This window comes from Typopeltis vanoorti, chromosome 4 (assembly GCF_054136105.1).
Source record: "Typopeltis vanoorti isolate ZY-2024b chromosome 4, IOZ_Tvanoo_1.0, whole genome shotgun sequence".
NCBI classification, from domain to species: domain Eukaryota; kingdom Metazoa; phylum Arthropoda; class Arachnida; order Uropygi; family Thelyphonidae; genus Typopeltis; species Typopeltis vanoorti.
In genome coordinates, this window is record NC_143552.1 from 88,859,285 (window position 1) to 88,883,694 (window position 24,410).

The 24,410-nt window shown below is 35.7% G+C and overlaps 1 protein-coding gene across 1 annotated transcript in view; it reads left to right on the plus strand.

The window, feature by feature from the left end:
- LOC150107482 (uncharacterized) overlaps positions 1–24,410 on the plus strand; it is a 378,606-nt gene that overhangs the window by 323,302 nt on the left and 30,894 nt on the right. The window contains exon 13 of the mRNA XM_090391332.1: positions 6,246–6,425. Within this exon, the coding sequence (XP_090247458.1) occupies positions 6,246–6,425 (180 nt within the window). The remainder of the gene's footprint in view (positions 1–6,245; positions 6,426–24,410) is intronic.

The window sequence follows — 24,410 nt, forward strand, 5'->3', positions numbered from 1 at the left end:
GTGAGATGGATAGCTGGGTGGTTGATGGAGAGATATCAAAGAGTAGTTTATTCAGGAGTAGAGTCCAAAAGACGGCCTGTGACTAGTGGTGTGCCACAGGGTTCTGTTCTTGGACCACTGCTGTTTAATCTGTTCATTAACGATATAGGGAAGGGTCTAAGTGGGACAGTTCATTTGTTCGCTGATGATGCAAAGTTGGGTAGGGCGATAGAGAACACAGAAGATGTCAAAGTCTTGCAAGATGACTTAGATAGATTGGAGTTCTGGACTAAGGAGAATGGATGTCAATTTAATGTGACAAAATGTAAGGTTATGCATTTCGGAGTGAAAAGATTAGCAGCAGTATACCACATTGGTGGAACTGTACTCCAAGAGATTGATGAGGCCAGGGACTTGGGAGTGTTGGTGGATAGGGAGATGAAGTTTAGGGGGCACATTGCGAAAGTAGCTAAATCAGCTCATCAACTCACTTGGTTGTTGAAAAATACCTTGACGAGCAGAGACAAGCAAGTTATTGTACCTCTGTACCGAGCCCTGATAAGACCTCATCTCGACTACTGTGCCCAGATTTGGTCACCTCGGTTCCTTCTTGATGGGGAGGAGGTGGAGAGGATCCAGAGGCGAGTGACTAAGATGATAGTAGGTCTATGGAATGAACCATATGAGAACAGGTTGAAGATTTGTGGGTTGCAGAAACTAGTTGATAGGCGGGAAAGGGGAGATATGATTGAGACATTCAAATTGCTAAAAGGATTCAATAGGATTAATTCAGATGATATTTTTGAGATCAGGACTGGTGGTGTTAGAACTAGGGGACACCCATGGAAGCTGGGCAAGAGCATGGTTAGCAGGGGTGTTAGAGCTGGGTTCTTTACTTTTAGAGTGGTAAATGAGTGGAATAAGCTGCCAGAGTCTGTTGTGGGTGCTATGACAGTGAGCGAGTTCAAGGCAAGGTATGATAGATACTGTGAGAATGTTGAACAGTTGTGTGAACATGATGTTTAGGGCCTCCCTCGATGAGTCTAAGGACTCCTGGAGTAGCCCGTAGTAATAATAATAATAATAGTAATTCAGGAATGTATTAGTAGTACTTGCACTAATCTTGGATGGTATTGTCACTTAAACAGAATGGAAGAGGTGAGTAGCAAAATAAGTGTTCTTTGCCATAAAAAAGCCCAGAGAAAGACCAAGGTGTAGATGGATTGATACACTAAAAAAGTGCTTTAAAAGACACACATATAAGATCTGATAATGTTGGAAGTCTTGACAAATACAATAAAAAATGCTTTAAAAGACAGATATATAAGATCTGATAATGTTGGAGTCTTGACAGATTACAAAATAATTTGGTGAAAAATTGTTGATTGGAAGTTTGTAATGGTGTAACTTTTTCATATAGTGCTATCATAATTGGATAGGGAGCTCTGGTGCTGAATCCAACTGATTCTGAGAATGAACACTTCTTCATCCTCTTGTTTATCAGTGGCCCTCAACAAGCTCCACCCAAGTTCAGAAATGATATTATCATCAAGAATCAAAGTAAGAAACAAAAATATTGGGAGCTGCAATAAATACACCACTGTTCTTATTCTTTGCTCAATAAGTGAGCATCCATTTGAAAAAATGCCACCCTTATTCATCCAGAAGGATTTGAGAGGGTTGGCAGGAATCTCCAGAATCTGGAGATCCCTGCCTGAAAGCTTGCTGGAAAAAAGCTACTGAACAATTTCAGTAGCTTTTTTCCAGCAAGATACTGAAATTGTTCACCCCTCCTGTTGTCTGCCAGCAACTCTTCGAAGCTTATAGAACCAAATAATCTGATTTTGTGCCTGTCTACACAGACAGCTCAAAATTGCAGGACCTAGTGAGATCTTTTGCCATTTTTCCAGACAACATTATATCTACACAAATCCCACTAGAGTGTAACAACTTTACAGCTGAGCTGTAAAGTGTAACAACTTTGAAAAATCTAAATTACATCAGATTCCATCACTACTAAAGCAGCATAATATATTCAGACTTGCAAAGTTTTCTTCAGGCAATAAGAAGTCTAGAGCTACAGAAATATCTGGTTCTCTCTTGAATTCAAGAGAGAATCTTCTTTTAGCTACACTTTGATATACACTTCTGTTGGATTCCAAGTCTTGTTGGGATTAAGGGAAACAAGGCTGCAGTTACTGCAGCTAGGTGAGGTCATTTCTCAAACATCCACCATCTGCCTGTACCATGCACAGATTATCAGCATATTATCAGACAAAAACTTTTATCCCAGTGGCAGTTATCTTGGAAAACTGAGAGACTAATAATAGGCTCTCAAATTAAGCCTGAAATTAAATTATGGCTGTTTAGCCTGTGTAAGGATGTTGTTTGGCTCCCTATAGGTCATAGTCATCTTACGCACTCCTTCCTACTGAGTGGTGAAGATTCGCCTATGCATGAGTTTTGTGATGCCAGACTGTCCATCAAATGAGTGCAGTCATTATTTTAGCCACTCTTATAATCACTCAGACAGATTTTTTATCAGACTCATTGACTGTCGCTTTGGTTTTTAAATGTCTACAGAGTATTAATCTTTATCCTCTCATTTAATGTATTAGTTTAATATATTGTAAATATGCTTTTAAAAACCCTTATACACATTTTTTACATTTGGTTTTTTATACTGATTTTATTGTGTTTTATTTATCTACTACCTGGTATACTTTTAAAAACACTTCGTTTATGAATATTTTTATTATTTCGATTTTTATATATAGTTTTTGAGAACTGTGGTGCTTGCAGTTAAAAACCTTAAGGGTTCGTGAAGCTTAAGAAGAAGAAGAAGAAGAAATATAGTTTTTAGACCAATATATGCCCCTTATGTATTACATGTGTTCTGGTGCAGCATGACCATAGATATCCTTGAACCATCAAACCCAAAACAAAAAAATACAAACATCTTTGCAGGATGATGCTAAGTTTGGAAGAACTATGGAGGTGTAGAACAGATGTTGTAGCCTTGCATGTGGACTTTGTGAATGGGGGAATAAATGGGACTGCCTGTTCAATATAGCAAAGTGTAAGTTGGAGAAGCACAAATGGGATGCAGAACGTAAAATTGGTGATTGACAGGGATATCAAAAAGGTGGAAGAGATGAGAGATCTGGAGTTTGTTGGTAGATAGAGATCTGAAATTTCAGGGACATTTTGCTAAAATTGTGAAGACAGCACAGCACATTATGGCAATGATGTGGAGAACGCTGACATGTAGGAGTGAGGATATTATGATTCCATTATATAAAGCTGTGATCAGACTGCATATGGATTACTGTGCATAGATTGGTCACCTGGTTTTCATAAAGATGAAGAGGTGTTGGAAAGGGTTTAGAGATGATTGAGTAAAGTGGTTTCTGGTCTGTGGAATGTTAAGTATGAAGATAGATTGAGGGAATGCAATTTGCAGAGTCTACTCATAGAAGGAAGGGGAGGGGCATGATCAAGACATATGAGTTGGTAAGGGATTATTACCAGATTGATGTGGATCTGATTTTTCATAGAATGGGTGAAAACAGGAGGAAAACAAGAGGCAATTTCTGGAAGCTTCATAAGGAAGGTATGAGCAGGGAGGAATGAGTTTTTTTCATGGAGAGTGGTGGATGGTTGGAATGCATTGCCTGAAAGTGTAGTGGGTGTGGAGACGAGACAATAAAGGCATTCAAATCATGGTATGAATGAGCTGTGTGTGTGTGTGTGCGCTGGAGGACTGCCTCCAGCACACACAGCTATTGTCTATATCCCATGATGAGTTGTTTGACTTCATGGGGGGGGGGGGGCTGGTAATAATAATTGTCCTTCTTCCTGTTCTTCCTTTCCAGAAGAATGTGTATTGTTCTCCATGCCTTCTGAGCTGTTCTCTCTCTCCATGCAGCAAGCGTCTCAGAGGACAGCTATATCGGTGTTAAGCTTCTTCTATTCACAGGCAACAAAAACAGTAAATCTTTCAGGTCAGTCAGCAGCATGATTATCTGTAAAATTTTCAATCTTCCAAGTCACAAAGAAATGCAAGATTTTTAACTGCTCCGTGGTAATCCATTGTCCCCAATAAAGCATCACATTCATATTTACCACTCCTGACCAGCATCTGAAGAGCAGTTTCGCAGTAATGCAATGGCTGATATGCTGTCTAATTCTATGACTGTAATCGTATTGAAATTTTATAATAACCTAAGTACCTACCATTCATTTATCTTTGTTCCTGGCTTTGTCTCATCCTATTAGTCACTGCATTATCTCAACCTGGATGATACACCTTCACAAAGTGATGATGTAGTAATTTAATTATTTCATCTGCTTTTTTCACCTATCTTTTATTCTGTAACCATTAAAGTGATCATTATTATTATTATTATTATTGACACCTCCAAGGAGTCCGAAGACTCATTGTGGGAGGACTCCTATTGTACAACTCTCCGTCTCCACCACTACACCGAACCTCTACTACCAATCATCAACATCAGCGCCATCTACTGACCACCACTACTACCACCACCACCACAGCTAGTTTTTTTTTTTTTTTTGTCTGTAAATTGCGTGTGTTCTGAAGGGCCGATTTGTCTGTATGCGGGATGAAAAACCCGAGTTTCTGGAAGAAAAAACCCTGCTACCTCTGTATGAGATCGGCTAACTCACCTTCCATTGAAAACGTCCATATAAAGATTCCTTCCGTCATGACGAGAATCGAACTTAGGCCCTTTCATTCCATAATCATTCTTCCTTTTACCTGCTACATAGCAAAAAATATTCTTTGGCCTGTTTGGCTAACTTCGTCAGATAATATGATATTACTTTCATTATATTACCCTCTTGCTTTTGTTTTGTTTTGCTCGTGACCTTGCCATCACTTTTCCTTTTTATATTCTCGCCATAATATTTTCATTTGTTGCAGCTTTTGCTTAATATTGAGTATGCAGTCTAATACTTCTTCCCTCAAATACCTCTTGTCTATATCCCATGCATTTCTAAAATCTCTTCTTCTTTGTTTCTTGTGTTACAATAACACCAAGCTCCTTTCAAGTTTGCCATAATCACCACTACAGTAATTTTACATGCCACTTTTTAATTCAAAATTTCAAAATACTTTCATTATATTACCCTTCTTGCTTTTGTTTTGTTTTGCTCGTGACCTTGCCATCACTTTTCCTTTTTATATTCTCGCCATAATATTTTCATTTGTTGCAGCTTTTGCTTAATATTGAGTATGCAGTCTAATACTTCTTCCCTCAAATACCTCTTGTCTATATCCCATGCATTTCTAAAATCTCTTCTTCTTTGTTTCTTGTGTTACAATAACACCAAGCTCCTTTCAAGTTTGCCATAATCACCACTACAGTAATTTTACATGCCACTTTTTAATTCAAAATTTCAAAATACTTTCATTATATTACCCTTCTTGCTTTTGTTTTGTTTTGCTCGTGACCTTGCCATCACTTTTCCTTTTTATATTCTCGCCATAATATTTTCATTTGTTGCAGCTTTTGCTTAATGTTGAGTATGCAGTCTAATACTTCTTCCCTCAAATACCTCTCGTCTATATCCCATGCATTTCTAAAATCTCTTCTTCTTCTTTGTTTCTTGTGTTACAATAACACCAAGCTCCTTTCAAGTTTGCCATAATCACCACTATAGTAATTTTACATGCCACTTTTTAATTCAAAATTTAACATGCTTAGTCACTTCCCAGGTCATGACTGCATGATCATTCTCTCCATTCAGAATATTTTTCCAGAAGAAAGTGGCTACCTTGATTAAGAATAGATCCTCTGATATTACCAGATCCAGAATTCTCAGATCATGAGCCTACTACACCATACATTGTTCAAGAGAATTAAAATCTGAGAAATAATATTTCTTGGTAGCTACATAAATTCCATTTCCTTCTCTAAAATGTATCTTTTCCTATCTTAGAGACATCACTGATTCAATTCTTTTCTTAATTAAAACTTGGGACTGCAAATTTAAGAAATTTGCAGGTCACTGAAGTTTCTTTAGAGAAAAGGCTTCCATCATGAATACTGATTTATTACAAACATATCATTGCTTCAGATGCATTGAGATCATGAAATAAATTAACTTTTAACTTACTATCCATGCTCAGTTTTCTGTAAAGATATACTTTTGTAATGACTTTTATCTCTTAATATTAACCATATATATCCATATAATCACTTAGCAATAGTATTAAAATGTTGGTATTTCATTTGTTATAGGCATTTTTTCAAAAAGGAAATCTTCAGAAGCATGAAGAAACACATAATAAGGAACGGAGATATACATGCACTATCTGTCAGAAATCCTTCAGTACCAAAGAATATCTTAGGGTTCATATTTTAGGGCATACTTGGGGCCGAATATATAGTTGTGGAATATGTAGGAGATCATTTGTTAAGGTTTGAAACAATTTATTCTTGATTTACTTATTTCTCACTGTATGTATCTTGGTTTTTTTGGCAGTCTGTATTGCAAGCAAAAACTAAGTTTATTTTGCGATTTTAGGATAAATTATATAATAATTCTTGCTTTCTTGAAAAAATTAAAATAAAAAAATAACAATAAAATAAACTCTGTAAACATAGTAATCCTTAAAATCCTAAAAAATAAATTTAATCATAAGTACATTAGTATTGATATTAGTATCATGGGTAGGCTAAAAATTAGATAATCTGAAAGCCATGCTCTAGAGACAAACATAAAACTTCTTTAAGCTACTTCAGTTCTCCAGTAATCAAGTTTGTGTCTCACAATGAGCAATGAAATTCATCTACCAAGTCAGATCTGTAAGGAAACCATACATCTCTAAAAGATATTAGTTTTGTCCTAATTTTTTAATGTAATAAAAATGAGAGGTCAGGTCACTTAAGGGTCAAAGCCAATTAACTGGGAGGACACCTCCACGTTGCCTTTCAGGAATGCGGAGAACCAACTGGGAGTTCTGACCTAATGTTCAATCCTCACCTTCATGTGGTGTGCCTGTTAGTAAGTATTGACTGGGTACTGAATGAACGAGGATGGGATGGCAATTTGGGACTTAGCTGACCAAACTGTACTCTTTATTGGTTTAAACCAAAAATGCATATGATGATACAACATGATGAGATTTCATGCCAGCTGGGGTGTCACCCACTTAAACAAGGCCCCTGCTGTTTTTAGGAACCAGGATGAATAGTGAAAGTCAGCTACTGGAACAAACTCCAACTCAACATCTAAAAAAAGAATAAACCCAGAATCAGAACTGAAGATAGGAACCATCAATATAAGGAGTATTAAGTGAAAGGAAATTGAACTTGCAGAAGAATTGGAAAAGTACCAAGTGGACATAATTGGTATTACTGAGACAAAGAAGACAAAAACAGGTCATCTTACTAAATAATAAGTATAGGATGTTATTTTCAGGCAATAGCGATCAAGGAAAGGAAGGAGTAGCAATAGTAGCATTCAACACTAAACATGAAGACACAAGAATTCTTGATTGGGAGGAAGTTTCAAGTAGAGTTATGTGGGCAAACTTCAAAATGGAAACATGGACAATGAAACTTATTTGTGCCTATGGTCCCACAGAAGGTTCTTCCAAGGAAGAAGTGGAGGAATTTTTTGAGTCATTAAAACAGGAAGCTGATATAAAGAAAATGGAAAAACTGGACCTTGTTGGAAATCTGAACAGCAGAGCAGGGAAATGAATCCCACGAGGCAGGAACATTTTGGGAAAAATTTGGAGAAAAAGACAAAGCTAATAATAATAAGTATTTACTGCTCTGCTCAAGACATTTGCAGTGGCTACACTGCATAATTTAGAAGGCCTGGTCAGAAAGTCAAATTCCCAATGACTGGAGTAGAGATCTCATAGTACCCATATATGAAAATGGGAATAAAATTGAATGTGAGAATTACAGAGGAATTTCTCTACTAAGTGTTCCAGGTAAGATTTATGCAAACATTCTTGAAAAGAGTTTGAGAAAGATTGTAGAAAAGAAACTTGGAGAACAAGCTTGTTCAGGCCAAATAGAGGTTGTCAAGATCAGATTTTCACTTGAAGACAAATAGTTGAGAGAAATTGTGGGAGTATGACAAGGATCTACACTTAAGTTTTGTACATTTGGAAAAAGCATATGACAAGATGCCCAGAGAAAAGTTTTTCAAAATACTACAATTATATGGGGTGAATGGAACATTATACAGATCAATACATAGTCTGTATTTAAGTTCTCAGTCTGTAGTTAAAATTGAAGGAAATACGGGAAGATGGTTTGATGTAAAATCAGGGGTAAGACAAGGATGCATATTATCTCCACTTTTATTCATCATCTATATGAAGAAAGTGGCATTAGGCCTGATATTAGAATTGGAGATGCCAAACTTAGCTCTTTGCTTTATGCAGATGATATTGCACTCCTAAACAGATCCAGTGATTAGTCTCCAGAAATCACTAAGTAAATTGAATAACAGCTGTACAAATTTGGGAAGAAAATCAGCAATAAAAAGACCAAAGCTATGAAAATAGGCAAGAGCATAGATATCTGCAACTGCATTCTGAATGGAGAACCTATAGAACAAGTAAAATGTTTCCACTATTTAGGCACAGTTTTTAGTGAAATCTGGAAATAGACAACAGAATAAGCAAAGGTGGTATGGTGGGTAGCCAGCTGAATAAATTTATATGGAATTAGAAAGAAATTAGCCAAAACACCCAGCTAGCAGTATACAAAACAGTGTTTAAATCAGTTTTAAGTTATGGATCTGAGAGTTGGGTTAGAAATAAAGTACTTCATCAAAGACTACAGACCACAGATGTGAGGGTTCTGAGAAAAATTAGAAGAGTGAATCGATGGCATCAATGGCAGAATCATATTAAAAATGAAGATATTAGAAAGGAACTTGACATTATTAGCTTTCAAGAATGTTTCAGCAGAGCTAATCTAAAGTAGTACAGCCACTTAAATAGAATGGCTGAAGAAAGGTTAGCAAAACAGGTGTTTGATGCCCAGATGGCAGGATAGAACCCAGAAGAAGACCAAGGTCTAGGTGGATTGATTCAGTCAGAAGTGCCTTAGAAGCACGAAATGTTAGCTATGGCAATATTGGAATCTGACAAGTAACAGACTAATTTGGAAGACAACTGTGGATAGGTGATTAATAATAATAATGTAAACTTAATCATGTAGTGCTGTCATAGTAAGCTGAACATTTCTTGGGGGCACATATCAGGAAATTGATGATGATGAAAAATGAAGTCTTCTCAAATGCATTTTACAATGATGAAATTGTATGAAACACAATTAATAACTAACACACAGGAAAATGATAACATTTCATGCCACCTTTACAAGTCAAAGAGTACTCAGTTTATTTACTTATTTCTAGTAAATCATTCCCATCATTCATCCAAGCTTATATGCATGCACACTAATCTAAGAACCCAACTCTCAGATGGAATGGGACATTCAGACTGAATGTTCAGTTCTGGACTCGAGTTGATTTATGTAGAGTGGTTGAGAGAATGTAGATTATATGTAAATTGTGTAAAGATGTGGTGAAGACAGATGTGAGGAGTAGAATTTTTACATGGAGAGTGGTTGGTGAGTGGAACATATTATGAATGCAGGATGGAGAGATAATTTCAAAGTTCTTAAAATGACAGACATGTTGATAGATTAAGTGGGCCTCATAATGAGTCTACTGACTCCATGGAAGTTACTGTAATAATAATAATAATAATAATAATAACTAATTTTTAAGGAAATTACAATGTAGACTAATATTAACTATAATAAATTTAATTAATATTTCTAGTATTTCGCAGAGTCAAATTGTCATCATCAGGAAGCACAGTACAATATGACTTGCACGTAGGCACTACACTGAGTAACAAGGCTGAAGCATGGCAACTAAAAGTAAGCCTAAAGTCCTAAATTTCAGTGCTCCCTAGTGGGCTGAAATGGGTGTCCTTGGCTGTTGGACTGAAGTGTGGAGGGGGAGAGCTTTCCAAATTTTCATGCAGCCAAAGTTTCAGTTTTGCAGTTTCGTGCAATCAAATTTATTGAGGTTTGCATAGTTTCTAAGGCAAAATGTTTGGGCTATAGTGGTGGAAATGGATATAATCCTTATGTTCAGCGATTTTGATGTTGGCTGTCCAGCTTGTTTTGCCATACAGTGGTGCCTCGTAGTTTGTATTTAATTCGTTCCAGAAACCTGTTCAAACTATGAATCATTCAAAGTCCGAATCAAGATTTTACATAAGAAATAATGGAAAGCAAAATAATCCGTTCCCTTATCCAATAAATGTCAATAATTTTTTTTAAATTTTATCTATTTTAGGTTTTTTAATGTTAATAACTTAGAAAAAATTAAACAAAACAATCTTATATTTATTTTATTAATTTTAATTACTAAAATAAATTTTAATTATTACAACATAAAAATAACAGTGAAGAATATTTTTTTTAATATAAAAATCGCAAAGACGAAAATAATGCTCCCGTTGCTAAGCGTCTTTCTTTCTGCTTCTTAGCTGGAGTTGAGAATGCTGATTCATGTTCTCTTTTTTCCACAGAGAAGAATCTATCTAATGTTGTTTGGCACTGACGATTTTCTTTGATATTTTTAAAATAACCCATCACGTTGTCATCGAATAAGTTGATATTCCTGGTCACTACTGTCTTATTAGGGTGCCATTTTTCCACAATATCTTGTATTCTAACCCAAACAGAGAACAAATATCTTGAAAGTCGGCATTGGAAATGCATCCTTCAGCATCCTTCTCTTCCATAAAAATTTCTTTTTCCACTTCTTTTTGTTGTTGATCGTGAAGATGTTGAAGTTCTTATGTGCCAAGTTTGGTTTTATGATCATCTATTAACTCCTCTACATCCTCATCCGTTCTCTAATCCCATAGCTTTACCCAAAGACACAATTTCATTTACAACAGACTCTTCTTCACAGCTTACTACTTCACTGACTGAAATACAATCTGGCCAGAGTTTTTTCCAAGCAGAAATCATTGTTTTAATAGAAATCTCTTTCCATGCCTTATCGATGATCCTTAAGCAATGAAGAATGTTGTAATGCTCTTCCCAAAATTCTTTAAGAATCAGTTCTGTGACATTGGTTTTTTGGAAAGTTTTTTGGAAGCTGAGGATGCAATGGTTGTGATGTGTTTATGCCAGGAGAGGCTTGATGTCATGGTAATTTCGAGAAGAGAAATTTCATCTTGTCTGAGAATTTGAGTGTTATTGAAAACAATGCTGGGGGAAAATGGCTCTTTTTTGTAAGAAATAAGATAGAACTGGGTTTTACAAGCGTTGAAGTTGACGAGGTTATCTGAGCCCCAAAATATACAGTTTTTTGAAGTTTGAAATCACTTGCCGGTCCATGGGTTTCATGATAGAAGTAGTATCGTCACATCAGTGTTGTCATACCCTTAGCCAGATTTGCTGCTTTTATTTTTATTATTTTTTTTTTTATGTTGGACCCATATACAAGAGGACCCATATGCAACCTACCACCTATAGTACGTTAGTACCGTATATGGGTGATAGGTTGCGAAAAGAGAAATTTGTTTACATTAGATTTGAACGCCTGTATGTTGTAATTCTTGGGAAATACATCTGTGGGAAGACTGTTCCACAATACTTCAGTAGCAGGGATGAATGAGGAAGAAAAGAAACTTGTTCTGTGGGTTTCGAGGTGTACTGTGAAAGGATGTTGGGCGGCAGCTGTACATGTTCCAATGAGCTTAGTACAGGGTGGGGGAATTATTGATGCTGTTTCAGATGAACATTTCCCATGGAGATATTTATAGAATATACAGATTGTGGAGACCAGGCATCTATGCGAAAGTGGGGGGGAGTGAGTTGGTGAGGGATGAGTCATTTATTAGTCTAATTGCTCTTCTCTGTATTGAGTCAAGCATTTTGAGGGAGCTTTTTGGGCCCCACTCCAGATGTGAGAGCAGTATTCGAGAGCTGGGCGGATTTGTGACTTGTATAGTGTTAGCAGCTGTTTAGAGGTGAAGAAGCGTCTTGACGAAAGAGAGAACCTAGTTCTTTTGGAAGCTGAGGATGCAATGGTTGTGATGTGTTTATGCCAGGAGAGGCTTGATGTCAAGGTAATCCCGAGAAAAGAAATTTCATCTTGTCTGAGAATTTGAGTGTTATTGAAAACAATGCTGGGGGAAAATGGTTCTTTTTTGTGAGAAATAAGACAGAACTGGGTTTTACAAGCGTTGAAGTTGACAAGGTTATCTGAGCCCCACTGGAGGATGGCTTGGAGGTTGGAATTAAGGGCAGTGGTGGTTGATGTTCTGTGGATTGAGGTGAGTTGTGTAGAGTAGGGTTTGTCAAATGAAAGAGAGGAATGTAATGTACTGTCATCTGCAAAACTGTATTGGGTTAGAGGTCAACTGAAGTAGGTCATTGATATATAGAAGGAAGAGGGTCAGTGAGAGAACTGAACCTTGTGGGACTCCAGCATTAGTTGTATGGTGAGAGGATAGGGAGCCATCTACATCACATAGTGTGCATCCAGACAGGAAGCTGGCAATCCATCTGCAGAAGTCCTGAGGCTGTCCAAATAATGGAAGTTTGCTTAGTAAACCTTTGTGCCAGACTCGGTCAAAGGCTTTGGAGATATCGAGTGCAACTACTTGGGATTCACCGAATTTCTCCATGGCGTTTGTCCAGTGATGGGTGATGTATGAGAGTAGATCTCCTGTTGAATGGCTTTGACAGAATCCATACTGGTGGTCACTTAATAGCCAGGTACCTTCAAGGTAGATTAGGAGTTGAGAGTTGATGATTTTCTCCATTACTTTAGATAGGACTGAAGTGAGTTAGATAGGGCGGTAGTTAGATGGCAGTAATTTGTCACCCTTTTTAGGAATGGGTTGAATATAGGCCGGTTTTCAGATATATACCAGTGGAGTAAGAGAGTGTGTACAGGTGACATAGGATAGGAGTCAGTTCGGATGCACAGACTTTCAGGATAACTGGAGGAATGCCGTCAGTGCCAGGAGACTTTTTTGTGTCTAATTTAGACAACAGGTTTGTGATGTCTTTTTGGCAAAAGGATACAGGGGGCATTGTATGTTGGGCAGTTGGAATGACTAGAGGGCTTTTGCCATTGTCAGTTATGTGTGCACTGGAGGCAAAGTGTGATGCCAGGAGATTAGCTTTTTCTATGGGTAATGCTGCTATTGAGCCATTTGTATATGATAGAGGTGGGAATAGTGTAGGGCAAAGGTTACAACCAATTGCCTTTGCAAGAGACCAAAAGGCACGGCTGCCATTTGAACAGGCTGCAAGCTTCCTGCTTTTGCCTTTTCAAATTTTTTTTTTTTTGGAGGTATTGATAATTTTCTTGCATTTGTTTCGGGCTTCAGTATAGGCATTGAATGAGGATGGGATTCTTGAGTTGTTGTATGCCTGATTTTTCGTTTGTACATCCTTGGCACATTTTTTGGAGAACCAGGGTTTAGTTAGGGGGACAGCAGGTCTGAGTCATCATCATCATCAAATTCCTGCCATGTACCCTCAACGGGTGTATAGGATATGATAGTACTAAATGAAAAATTTACATCATTACTAACTTCCTATCTACAATCTTCCTCCAAATCAGTCTGTTACTTGTCAAGACTCCAACATTATCAGATCTTATATTTCTATCGTCTAAGGCACTTTGTACCATATCAATCCACTTATATCTTGGTCTTCCTCCGGGTTGTTTTCCTGCCAACCTGGCCGAGAACACTTGTTTTGCTATTCTTTCCTTGCCCATTCTGTTTAAGTGACAATACCACCTGAGATTAGCTCTGCTAACGGACTCGTGGATGCTGACAATGTCAAGTTCTTTCCTAATATCCTCATTTTTAATATGATATTGCCATTAATGCCATCTGTTCACACCTATAATCTTTCTCACGACTCTCATATCTGCAGTCTCTAGTCTTTGGTCAAGTGTTTTACTTCTGAGCCATCTCTCAGATCCATAAGTTAAAACTGGTTTGAATACTGTCTTGTCATCATCATCATCATCATCATCATACGTATCAAGGATTTAGGCCTAGCATGGCTTGTTCCAGCCTTAGAAGTCATCGTTTAAGAGGACGTCCTGGTTTTCTTTTTCCTAATGGCTTGTACTTTAAGGCTTGTTTTGGTAATCTTTCTGTTTTCATTCTTTGAACGTGTTCCATCCATTTATGTTTATATTTTTTAATTATTACTATTACTGGTTCTTGGTTTAATTCTTTCATAATATCTTCGTTTCTTTTGTGATCAAATAGGGTATACTTTGCAGTTTTTCTCATAAACTTCATTTCTGCTGTTGTTAATCTTTGATTGTCTTTTTGTTTTTTTGTCCAGATTTCGCTTCCATACATTAAGACCGGTAAGGCTAATGTGTTGTATACTTTTAGCCTGGTTTGTTTTTGAACTAGGTTTGGTTTAAATATAGAGTTAATTACACCTGTTATTTTTAAATATTTTGCAATTTTTACGTTTATATCTTTTTCATTTAATATGTGATCGTACATCCTAGGTAGTTAAATGAATTCACCTGTTCTAAGATCTTGTTATCTATTACTATTTTAGTTCTTGCTGGATCTTGTCCTTTAAAGACCATAGTTTTTGATTTTTCTGTTGATATTATCATACCATAATCTTTGGATATCTAATTTAGATTTAAAATAGCTTTCTGTAAGTTATCTTCAGAATTTGTAATTATTATTTGGTCGTCTGCAAAGAGGAGAGTGTTTAAGTTAACTGTAGGTGAAAGTTTAATTCCTTGATGTAAATTTTTACTCCATTTTATTATTATTTCATTTAAGTAGATATTAAAAAGAGTTGCTGAGAGGGGACATCACTGTCGGACCCCTTGATTTATCTCTCTTGTATATGATAGCTCATGATTTAATCTTTTTTGTATTTGATTATTTTCATATATACTTGTGATAGCTTTTAGGATATTATTTGTTATTTGTCTTTCTTTTAATATGTTTCTTTTAACTTTGTCAAATGCTTTTTCAAAGTCAATAAATGCAATATGTGTTTCTAAATTATATTCTCTTCTTTTCTCTATTATTAATTTTAGGCAAAAGGCTGGGTCTATACATGATTGTCCTTTTCTAAATCCATTCTGTACCTCTAGAATAAAGTTTTCGGAATATTTCATTAGTTTGTTATTTAAGATTCTGCTATATATTTTGTAACAGGAATTTAGTATACTGATACCTCTATAATTTTTAGGGTCATCTCTATTACCTTTCTTAAAGATAGGAATCACAATTGCTTTTTTCCATTCTATTGGGGGGATACCAGTTGAGTAAATTTTATTTAAAAATAATAAGAGTCTTTCTTTGAATCTTGTTCCTGCGTATTCATATAGTTCTGAACCTAGCTTATCTTCTCCAGGTGATTTTCCGTTTCAATACTGTCTTGTATACAGTTAATTTAGTGTTCCGACCAATTTCTCTCTTATTCCATATTAATTTATTCACTTGACTTCCTACCATACCAGCTTTGTTGATTCTGTTGTCTATTTCTATATTTAATTTACCATCTTCACTAAAAATTGTGCCTAAGTAGCTGAAATGTTTTACTTGTTCCACAGGTTCTTCATTCACAACACAGTTGATATTTTCAGTGACTCTGCCTATTTTCATTGTCTTTGTCTTTTTATTGCTGACCTTCATACCATATCTATTACAACAGCTATTCAATTTAGTCAGAGAATCTTGCAGACTTGTAGCGGATTTATTTAGAAGTATAACATTGTCCACATAGAGCAAAGAGCTGACATTAACATCTCCAATTTTTATATGATTTTTAATACCACTTTCCTTCATAATGTGATCCATATAGATAATGAATAACAGAGGGGATAATGTACATCCTTGTCTCACACCAGATTTAACATTAAACCATGTTCCTGTACTTCCTTCAATTCTAACTGCTGACTTACAACTCAAATAAAGACAAAGTATTGCATGATATAATGCTCCATTGACACCATATAACTGTAGCGTATTGAATAGTTTCTCTCTTGGCACATTGTCATATGCCTTTTCCAAATCGACAAAACTTAAATACAAATCTTTGTTATATTCCCATGATTTCATCACTATTTGTCGTAAAGTGAAGATATGATTCTGACAGCCTCTATTTGACCTGAATCCAGCTTGTTCTTCACTAAGCTTTTCTTCCACAATTCTTCTCAACCGTTTCTCAAGTATACTTACATATATCTTACCAGGAACACTCAGTAGGGATATACCTCTGTAATTCTCACATTAAGTTTTAGTTCCCTTTTTATATATGGGTACTATGAGAGCTCTACTCCAATCATCGGGAATTCATCCCTCTTTCCAGGCATTCTGAACTATGCAATGCAGCCACTGTAAGACTTTTATTCCACCATACTTCAGCATTTCTGGTCGAATGTCATCTACGCCTGCTGAAGTAGAAAAAGCCTTTGATTGCTTTTTCTACTTCAACTATGGATATGTATTCCTGACTGCATTCCTGGTCAGTGTTTTTTATCACTGAACTGTCATCACTGCTTGTTTCATTTAGCAGTTTTTCAAAGTAATTACTCCATACTTCAAAGATATCTTTTTCTCCTGTTTTATATCACCTTTATCATCTCTAACTCCTTTTACAGCACTCTTTCCTCCATTCCTAAGCTTCTTCAACAACCTCCAGAATATTTTGCCACCTTCTTGAATATTTATTTTCTATGTTCTTGCAAAAGTCCTCCCATGACTTTTGTTTAGCTAGTTTTACACACTGTTTTGCTTTCTTACATTTGTCTCTGTATTCTCTAAGAGCACAAGCTGATTTATTTGCCAGGAACTTTTGATATGCTTTCTTCTTTTCCTTCACTGCCTCTTTAACTTCCTGTGTCCACCATGGATTTCTAATTTTTCTATCCTTGCAGACAACTTCACCACATGCCTCTCTAGCTGAATCGTCAGGGTTTTCTTCAAGGCTTGCTGCTGAATCTCCAGGGTTTGGTTCCTGTTCTCAAACTCTTTCATTTCTTCAATAATCTTTGTGTATTTTAGTCTATAGTTCACATCTGAGAGCTGCTCAACTTTTATTCGCTTTAGAACTTTCTTACATGCTATTCTTTTCAATATGAAATTCAATTTTATCCTGCTCAAGACTAAATAGTGATCACTTCTGATTCAAATCCTCTGTACACTCTGGTGTCCTGCACCAGGGAGAAAACATCACTATCAACAATAACATAGTCAATGAGACTTTTCTTATTCCTTGCTTCTTCTCTCCATGTGAATTTGTGCACATTTTTATGTTAGAACATGGTGTTAGTAATAACCAATCCATGTCCTGAGCAGAAATCCAACAGATATTTGCCATTATTATTAGCTTTGCTCTTTTCTCCAAATTTTCCCAAAATATTTTTGTATGTCTGACAATCATTTCCTACTCTGCTATTTAGATCCCCAACAAGGACCAACTTTTCCTTTTTCATTGTGTCAGTTGTTTTTTCTAAAGTCTCAAAAAATTCCTCCAAAAATTCTGCCTTAGTAGAACCTTTTGTGGGACCATAGGCACAAATAAGTCTCATTGTCCAGTTCCCCATTCTGATATTTGACCACATTACTCTACTTGAGACTGCCAACCATTCAAGAAGATTAGCCTCACATTTTGTGTTGAATACTATGGCTACTCTTTCTTTTCCTTGATTGTCATTGCCTGAATATAACATTTTGTATTTATTGCTCAGAAAGATCTCACCAGTTTTTGTCTTTTTTTGTTTCAGTCACCCCTATTATGTCAATCTGGTACTTATCTAATTCCTCAGCTAGCTCCATTTCTTTGCCATTCAGGCTTCTTATGTTGATGGTACCGATCTTTAACTCTGGTGACGTTGAGTTGGGGGTGTGCTTTCAGATTTGTTCCAGTAGCTGACTTTTCGCTGTTTGCCCTGGTTACCTGATGAAAACAACGTGGGCCTTGTGTAACCAGGTGACGCCCAAGCCGGCATAAAATTTTGCTACGCTGTACCATCATTTTTTATTTTGGTTTAACCAATAAGAATACAATTTGGTCCGCTAAATCCCAAATTGCCAGCCCATCCTCGTTCGTTCAGTATCAAAGTAGATACCCAACAGGGTGCACCACGAGAAGGTGAGGATTGGAAATTAGGTCAGAAGCCCTGGTCGGTTCTCCGCATTCCTTTAAAGGCTATGTGGAGGTCTCCTCTCAGTTATACAGCTTTGACCCTTAAGCACCCCTTAAGCAGGTCTGAGTAGTGTGGGGAATATATGTTTTCATGCCAGTGAGGATCACTTTGGTGATTCGTTCAGTGCATATGTTTGGACTGGAAGGCTGGAAACAATAGTCTAACCATGGGAATGAAGCATAGTAGTATCGGAGACTGTCCCATTTGGCACTGTTATAATGTCAAACTACTCTTGTGCGGGGGTGACTGTGTAAGCGTTGTTGCATGGGGGAGGAGATGAGCACTAAGTTGTGGTCAGAATTGCCCAGGGGGCTCACTACATTCACTGCATATTTGGAGGGGATCATTAGTAAGGAAGAGATCTAGGGTATTTGTGGAGTGTTTTGGGTTATCTGGTATTGCTTCCTTATTCTTAAGAATACTACTTATCATTGACGTTGACATTTTAAACATCATCGCTAGATGCGTCAAACATGTACCGCTTTTGTGTTTCATGATAATTTCTTTTTTCATCTCAATTGTTGATACTACAGCTTTTCTTTTAGGTTTTGTTCTTTCTACATTCTTGGATGCCATTGGCAATAAAAAAATGCCAAAAACAGTTAAAAATTCTCTACACAAATGTATCGCACAATGACTAGGCTGTGTAAAGTAAGGGACAATGCACAGCAGACTGAGACAGACACACACTGCGCAGGCACTGGGAAGTGAGTTAGGGAGAAGTATGCCCAATGGCATACCAAAACTGTCTAATGTTATATGTCTCTGATTTCCTGGACTATAGTTTGAACTTAGAAATGCAGTTTGAACTTCAAATCAAATTTCTTGCGTTCTCAAGCAACTCTGGAACGTTCGAAGTACGAGGCACCACTGTAGTAGTATAGTTCACAACTACAAGGTATTTGTAGTTGTGAACTATACTACTGGTAAACATTTGATAGATCTAGGGTCTGTGTCTGGTGATGGACTGGAGAAGGGATGCCATTTGTTTATGTGGTCTTTAAGTGGCCATAAGGTTGCATTTTTTTTTTTTTTTAGGATTTTAGATAGTTTTTAGATATGCCCAGATATATGGAATGGTGATAGCTTTGGTGCAGTCTTTGTTCGGGGGGGGGGGGGGGGGGGTGGCATTTTTAATATTGTTTCGATATGGAAAGAATTGTAACCTATATGATTGGCTGAGAAGATTTTTTGAATTTGACTTTATTGAAATATTAATTAAATTTATTGTAGTTAATATTAGTCTACATTGTAATTTCCTTAAAAATTAAACTTATGAATAGCCCATGTATAAACCTTACCACCAGACTTTTAATACTAGTAGTAATCAGTGCCATAACAAGGGCATGGCGAAAGAGGCACCCGCCACGGGCGCAACCATGTTTGGGGCGCAAAATGTAAAATATATAAATAAATAAATAGATATAAACGTCCGCTATTTTATATTGTATTTTTAAATTTCAGCAATATGCCACTTTAGACACGCAAATTCTGCAACATACTGTAACTGATTTTGATGGGGTTAATAGTAAGTATAATAAGTAAGTTATATTTAACATATTGCATTTAGTAAAATTTAACTTGTTACATTTAAATTTTTCAAAATGTTTGTCATTTTTGGGTTGGGAGGGGTGCAAGTTAGACACTTGCCATAGGCGCTCATACCCTCATTACTGTACTGGTAGTAATATTTAAGTTTGTTACCTTCTGAGTGACTATGAAAAATGGTAATAATGTTATAAATTTTCACCATGCATAGGGTATCTTCTAAAAGAAAAACTAAATAAAAACGTATAAAAGGAATTCAGTTTTATTAAGAAAATAAAATCTGAGAATGAACATGAAGTGATATGCAATATTTTTCATTCTCAGATTGACTGCCATTTTGTCCCACTTTGTCTTTCTAAAAATCTGGTCACCTTACAGATCTGATATTCTGCTCCTAAGTTACAACTACAGTAGCAAACAATTTAATCCGAACAATCTGAATATTCATCAAGTTTTTGTTTTACTATTTTCGGTTTTGGTTTAGTTAACTATATTGGTTGAGTGCTGCATATTTTAACTGTCTCTACAATGTTTATTAATAGTGTAAACAAGTGAACATTTGTAGTATTATATTCATTTTGTGTCACCATAAAATGGATACATCTCCAATAAAGTGTGCTCAAAAATATGTACTCTTTCTCAGCACACATCCATGATTCAAAGATAAATTGCCAATGAGTGTCATGTTGGTTTGACCTTGTCGGCTGTTTGGGTACTGTTAATGCGACTTTAAAAAGGTTTATGGAGACATTCATTTTCTCCTGACAGAAAAGGAAAAAGTGGGCAAAAAAGGAAAAGTACACTTACTCAAGATCGTTTACTAGTTAGGAAAAGCAAAATAAATCCGAAATTGTCTGGTGCTGTAGACTTAAATAGAGACTCAGGAGCTGGCATGATTAATGTTTCTGACATGACAGTCTGTCAAAGATTCATGCAAGCAGGGAGGACTGCCCACAAACCAAAAAAGAAACAACTTTTGATGAAGGCTATGCAGAAAAAGAGGGTCCATTGGACAAAAGGTACAAAGATTTTACTGTTGAGAAGTGGAAGAAGGTCATATTATCAGATGAGAGCTATTTCTTTGTCCAAAGAGAGCAAGTTCCCTATGTTTGCAAATCATCGGCTGAGAAGATGCCTCCTGGCCACTTTCAACAAGCTCCTAAACACTGGGGATGTTGTACACATGACATTCCAGGATCACTTGTGTCTGTGATGAAAAGTGATCAATATGTAAAAATATTGAAGAGAAAGGTGGCTCCACAGATCCACGAAGACAAAAGAACTCATCTTCCAGCAGGATCTCGCTCCATGCCACATGTCAGAAAAACTGAAAGAATTCCTCAAATATCACATCATACAATTTCTTCAAATACCAGGTAACTCTCCTGAGATTAACCCAGTATAAAATTTGTGGGACATAGTGAAAAAGAGGGTAGGAAAATTAAATTGTGATACAAAGTGTAACTTAATGCAACCCATTATAAAAGTATGGTTTTGAGATACAAAAATAAGAAAAATGTGTTGTACTTTGATAGAATCCATGACTAAGAGAATTAATGAACTTATTAAGAACTGAGGAGCACATATACATTATTAGATAAAGTTGGAGTTTAATTTTTGTACTTATTTTCTTGCAAAATTAAATTTTTTCTTTAAAATATGAGGGTTCAAATTCATTTGTTAGCTATTGTAAATGTAGAATTACTTCTCCATCCATATGATCTGCTCTGACTCAAATCTTGTCCCACTTTGATGCTTTTATGTACTGTCTTTACTGCTCTTATAATTCTCATAACTACTTTGATGTATTTGCCTATTTATCACTGAACATTAATCTTCTATCTAATTGCCCAAATAGTGAGATCATCTTCTATAGGGACTTCAGTATTCCTAATTTAAATTAACATCCTTGATAAAGGTGGAAGAGATTACAAAGTATGTACTGTTAGTAATAATCTAACACAAATTGTTCATCTTCAAACCAGAATACTGGAAAATTCTCATTATTGTGGACATTTTCTTAACTAATTTTATTTCCAAATAATACTGTACATGTCATTTTGTTGACCATAATCTTGCACATGATTCCTTTTCTACAGATCAACCTTCACCCAGGCAATCTCAGCCTTGTGTCCTTTAGAAGTATTCCAGTACCAAATGGGACAATCTTCATGATTTCTACACTTTTTTCCACTCTTATCTAAGCATCTTCTTCTTCTTCTGTAACTGAAATAATCATTGTGGGAATGATGGCATTCATCCTCCCACACTACACTTAACTCCTAACCATTTTCCAAGTCCTAGTTCTCCAAGAGATGCAGCAACTCAAATCAGTCTAAAATAAAAAGTTCAGCATCTCAAGGGGCTTAATTCAAAAACTTGATTTACACTCAGCCTGCACTACAACTGATAATATCTATTAAAAAAAAAAAAAAAAAAAAATCCAAAATATTTGAAAAAATTCTATTTGAAAAAAAGAAAAAAAGAGAGAGAGAGAGAGAAGAAGAAGAAGAACAAATATTGTGAGCTCTTTTGGATCCTTACACTTTATTCTTCATTGATAAAGATGAAAAACGATTGTCAATTAGGAAAGGAATATAAATAGACAGAATATAAGCATTTGTGTATTTTACTGCATTTACAATAAGAAAAAAAATATCAGCAATAACAAGACAAAGATCATGAAATAGGCAGAAACATTGAAAATATCAACTGCATTGTGAATGGAGAACCTATAGAATAAGTAAAACATTTCAGCTACTTAGGCACAATTTTTAGTGAAGACAATAAATTAAATATGGAAATAGACAACAGAATCAACAAAATGGGTATGGTTGGAAGGCAACTGAATAAATTTATATGGAATAAGAGAGAAATTAGTCAAAATACCAGATTAGCTGTATACAAGACAGTGTTCAAACCAATTTTAACTTATGGATCTGAGAGCTAGGTTAGAAATAAAACACATCCTCAAAGACTAGAGACCACATATGAGAGTCCTAAGAAAGATTAGGGCATGAACAGATGGCATCAGTGGCAATATCATATTAAAAATGAGGATATTAGGAAAGAACTTGACATTGTTAGCAGCATCCAGGAATGTGTTAATAGAGCTAATCTTAGGTGGTATGGTCACTTAAAAAAAGACCCAAAGGAAGACCAAGATATAGGTGGATTGATATTATAAAAAGTGCCTTAGAAGACAGAAATATAAGATCTGATCATGCTGGAGTCTTGATGGATAACAGATTGATTTGGAGGAAAATTGTTGATAGGGAGTTAGTAATGATGTAAGTTTTTCATGTAGTGCTATCATATTATCCTGTACATCCCTTGAGGGTATATGTCAGGAATTTGATGACGATGAAATAAAAAAAAGTTAAAAATACACGTGAAATTTAAAAGATTCACTTATCTGTTTTTGAAGAAACCTATACTAGTCCTCCTATTATATTAGCATGCATTTTTCTGGTATGTATTGTTTCTCTGTTATCATGATGTAATGCAAGAACAATTCACCCTACTACTACTGCACCAAAATTTTCATGAAAAAAAAAAAACAGGTAAGAATGTAGGTTGATTAACTAGTTCTATATAATTTATAATCTTCAGCTTTATTGCTGCTCAGAGCCTCTTTAACAATATCTGTAAGCAATTTCCAGGATTTTTCTATTTTAGAGAGACTTTTTTAAAATTTTTCTTTTAAACTACTGTAATACCTACCTTAGACATGTTTACGCATCACTAAATATGTGGATGCAAAGTGCCCATTGAAACTGGAATAGCATTTGGATAATATTAGAATAACATGCATATGAAGCATAAATTATTTGATATTTTATCCAATGGCTGTTTTGGGTATTTAATACTTTCTAATATGAGGGTCAACAAATCTTAAGTTCTCCTGAAATTTTGGGAAAACTTGCAGTTAGGTACTGGAATGGAAGTTGATTTTTGTCCAATGCAACAAAGTTTTTTTCTTGAGATCCAGTTTAATATGCATCAGTAGCAGAAATATTTTCCTTGGGTCAATAAGGAGCTGGTATATAATGCTTTTTTCTTTTTTTTTTTTCTTTTTAGGGAAGCCACATTTTCTCAATATAATGTTTTCTATCCTTGCTTTGCTATCTCTTAAGCACAAATAAAAATCAACATTGTTTTGCAAATCCTCCTTGTATACCTAACAATAATGGAACTACTTTTAAATCACAAATATTCAATGATATTGCTTGTACCTTGTTCCTTCCATCAAGTTAGACTTGTTCAAAAGTTGCCTTCATACTGTTTGGCCATAGTAGGAAGTCAAATACTCGTAGTATCAAAAAAATAAACAAGGATTTTGTTTCTGAAAACAGAAATTGTCATTCCTGGAGCTAATAAGTTTTATTGTTAAAGATAATGGTTAAATTCAGATCTCTTATGTGATAGTGTAATTTATTTAGTTCAATCAAGTGGGGTTTGCTGATGATAAATGTTTTTTTGGGACAGTGACATCCTATTCACACTGAATGCAAAATTCTGTAGCAGATAACAAAAGATCTTAAATAGCAAGAAGTTCTCATGGAAGATTCTAAGTTTGAGAGTGATATCAGATGTTTGTTTTTCATAGAAATTCCAGATACATTAGTTAA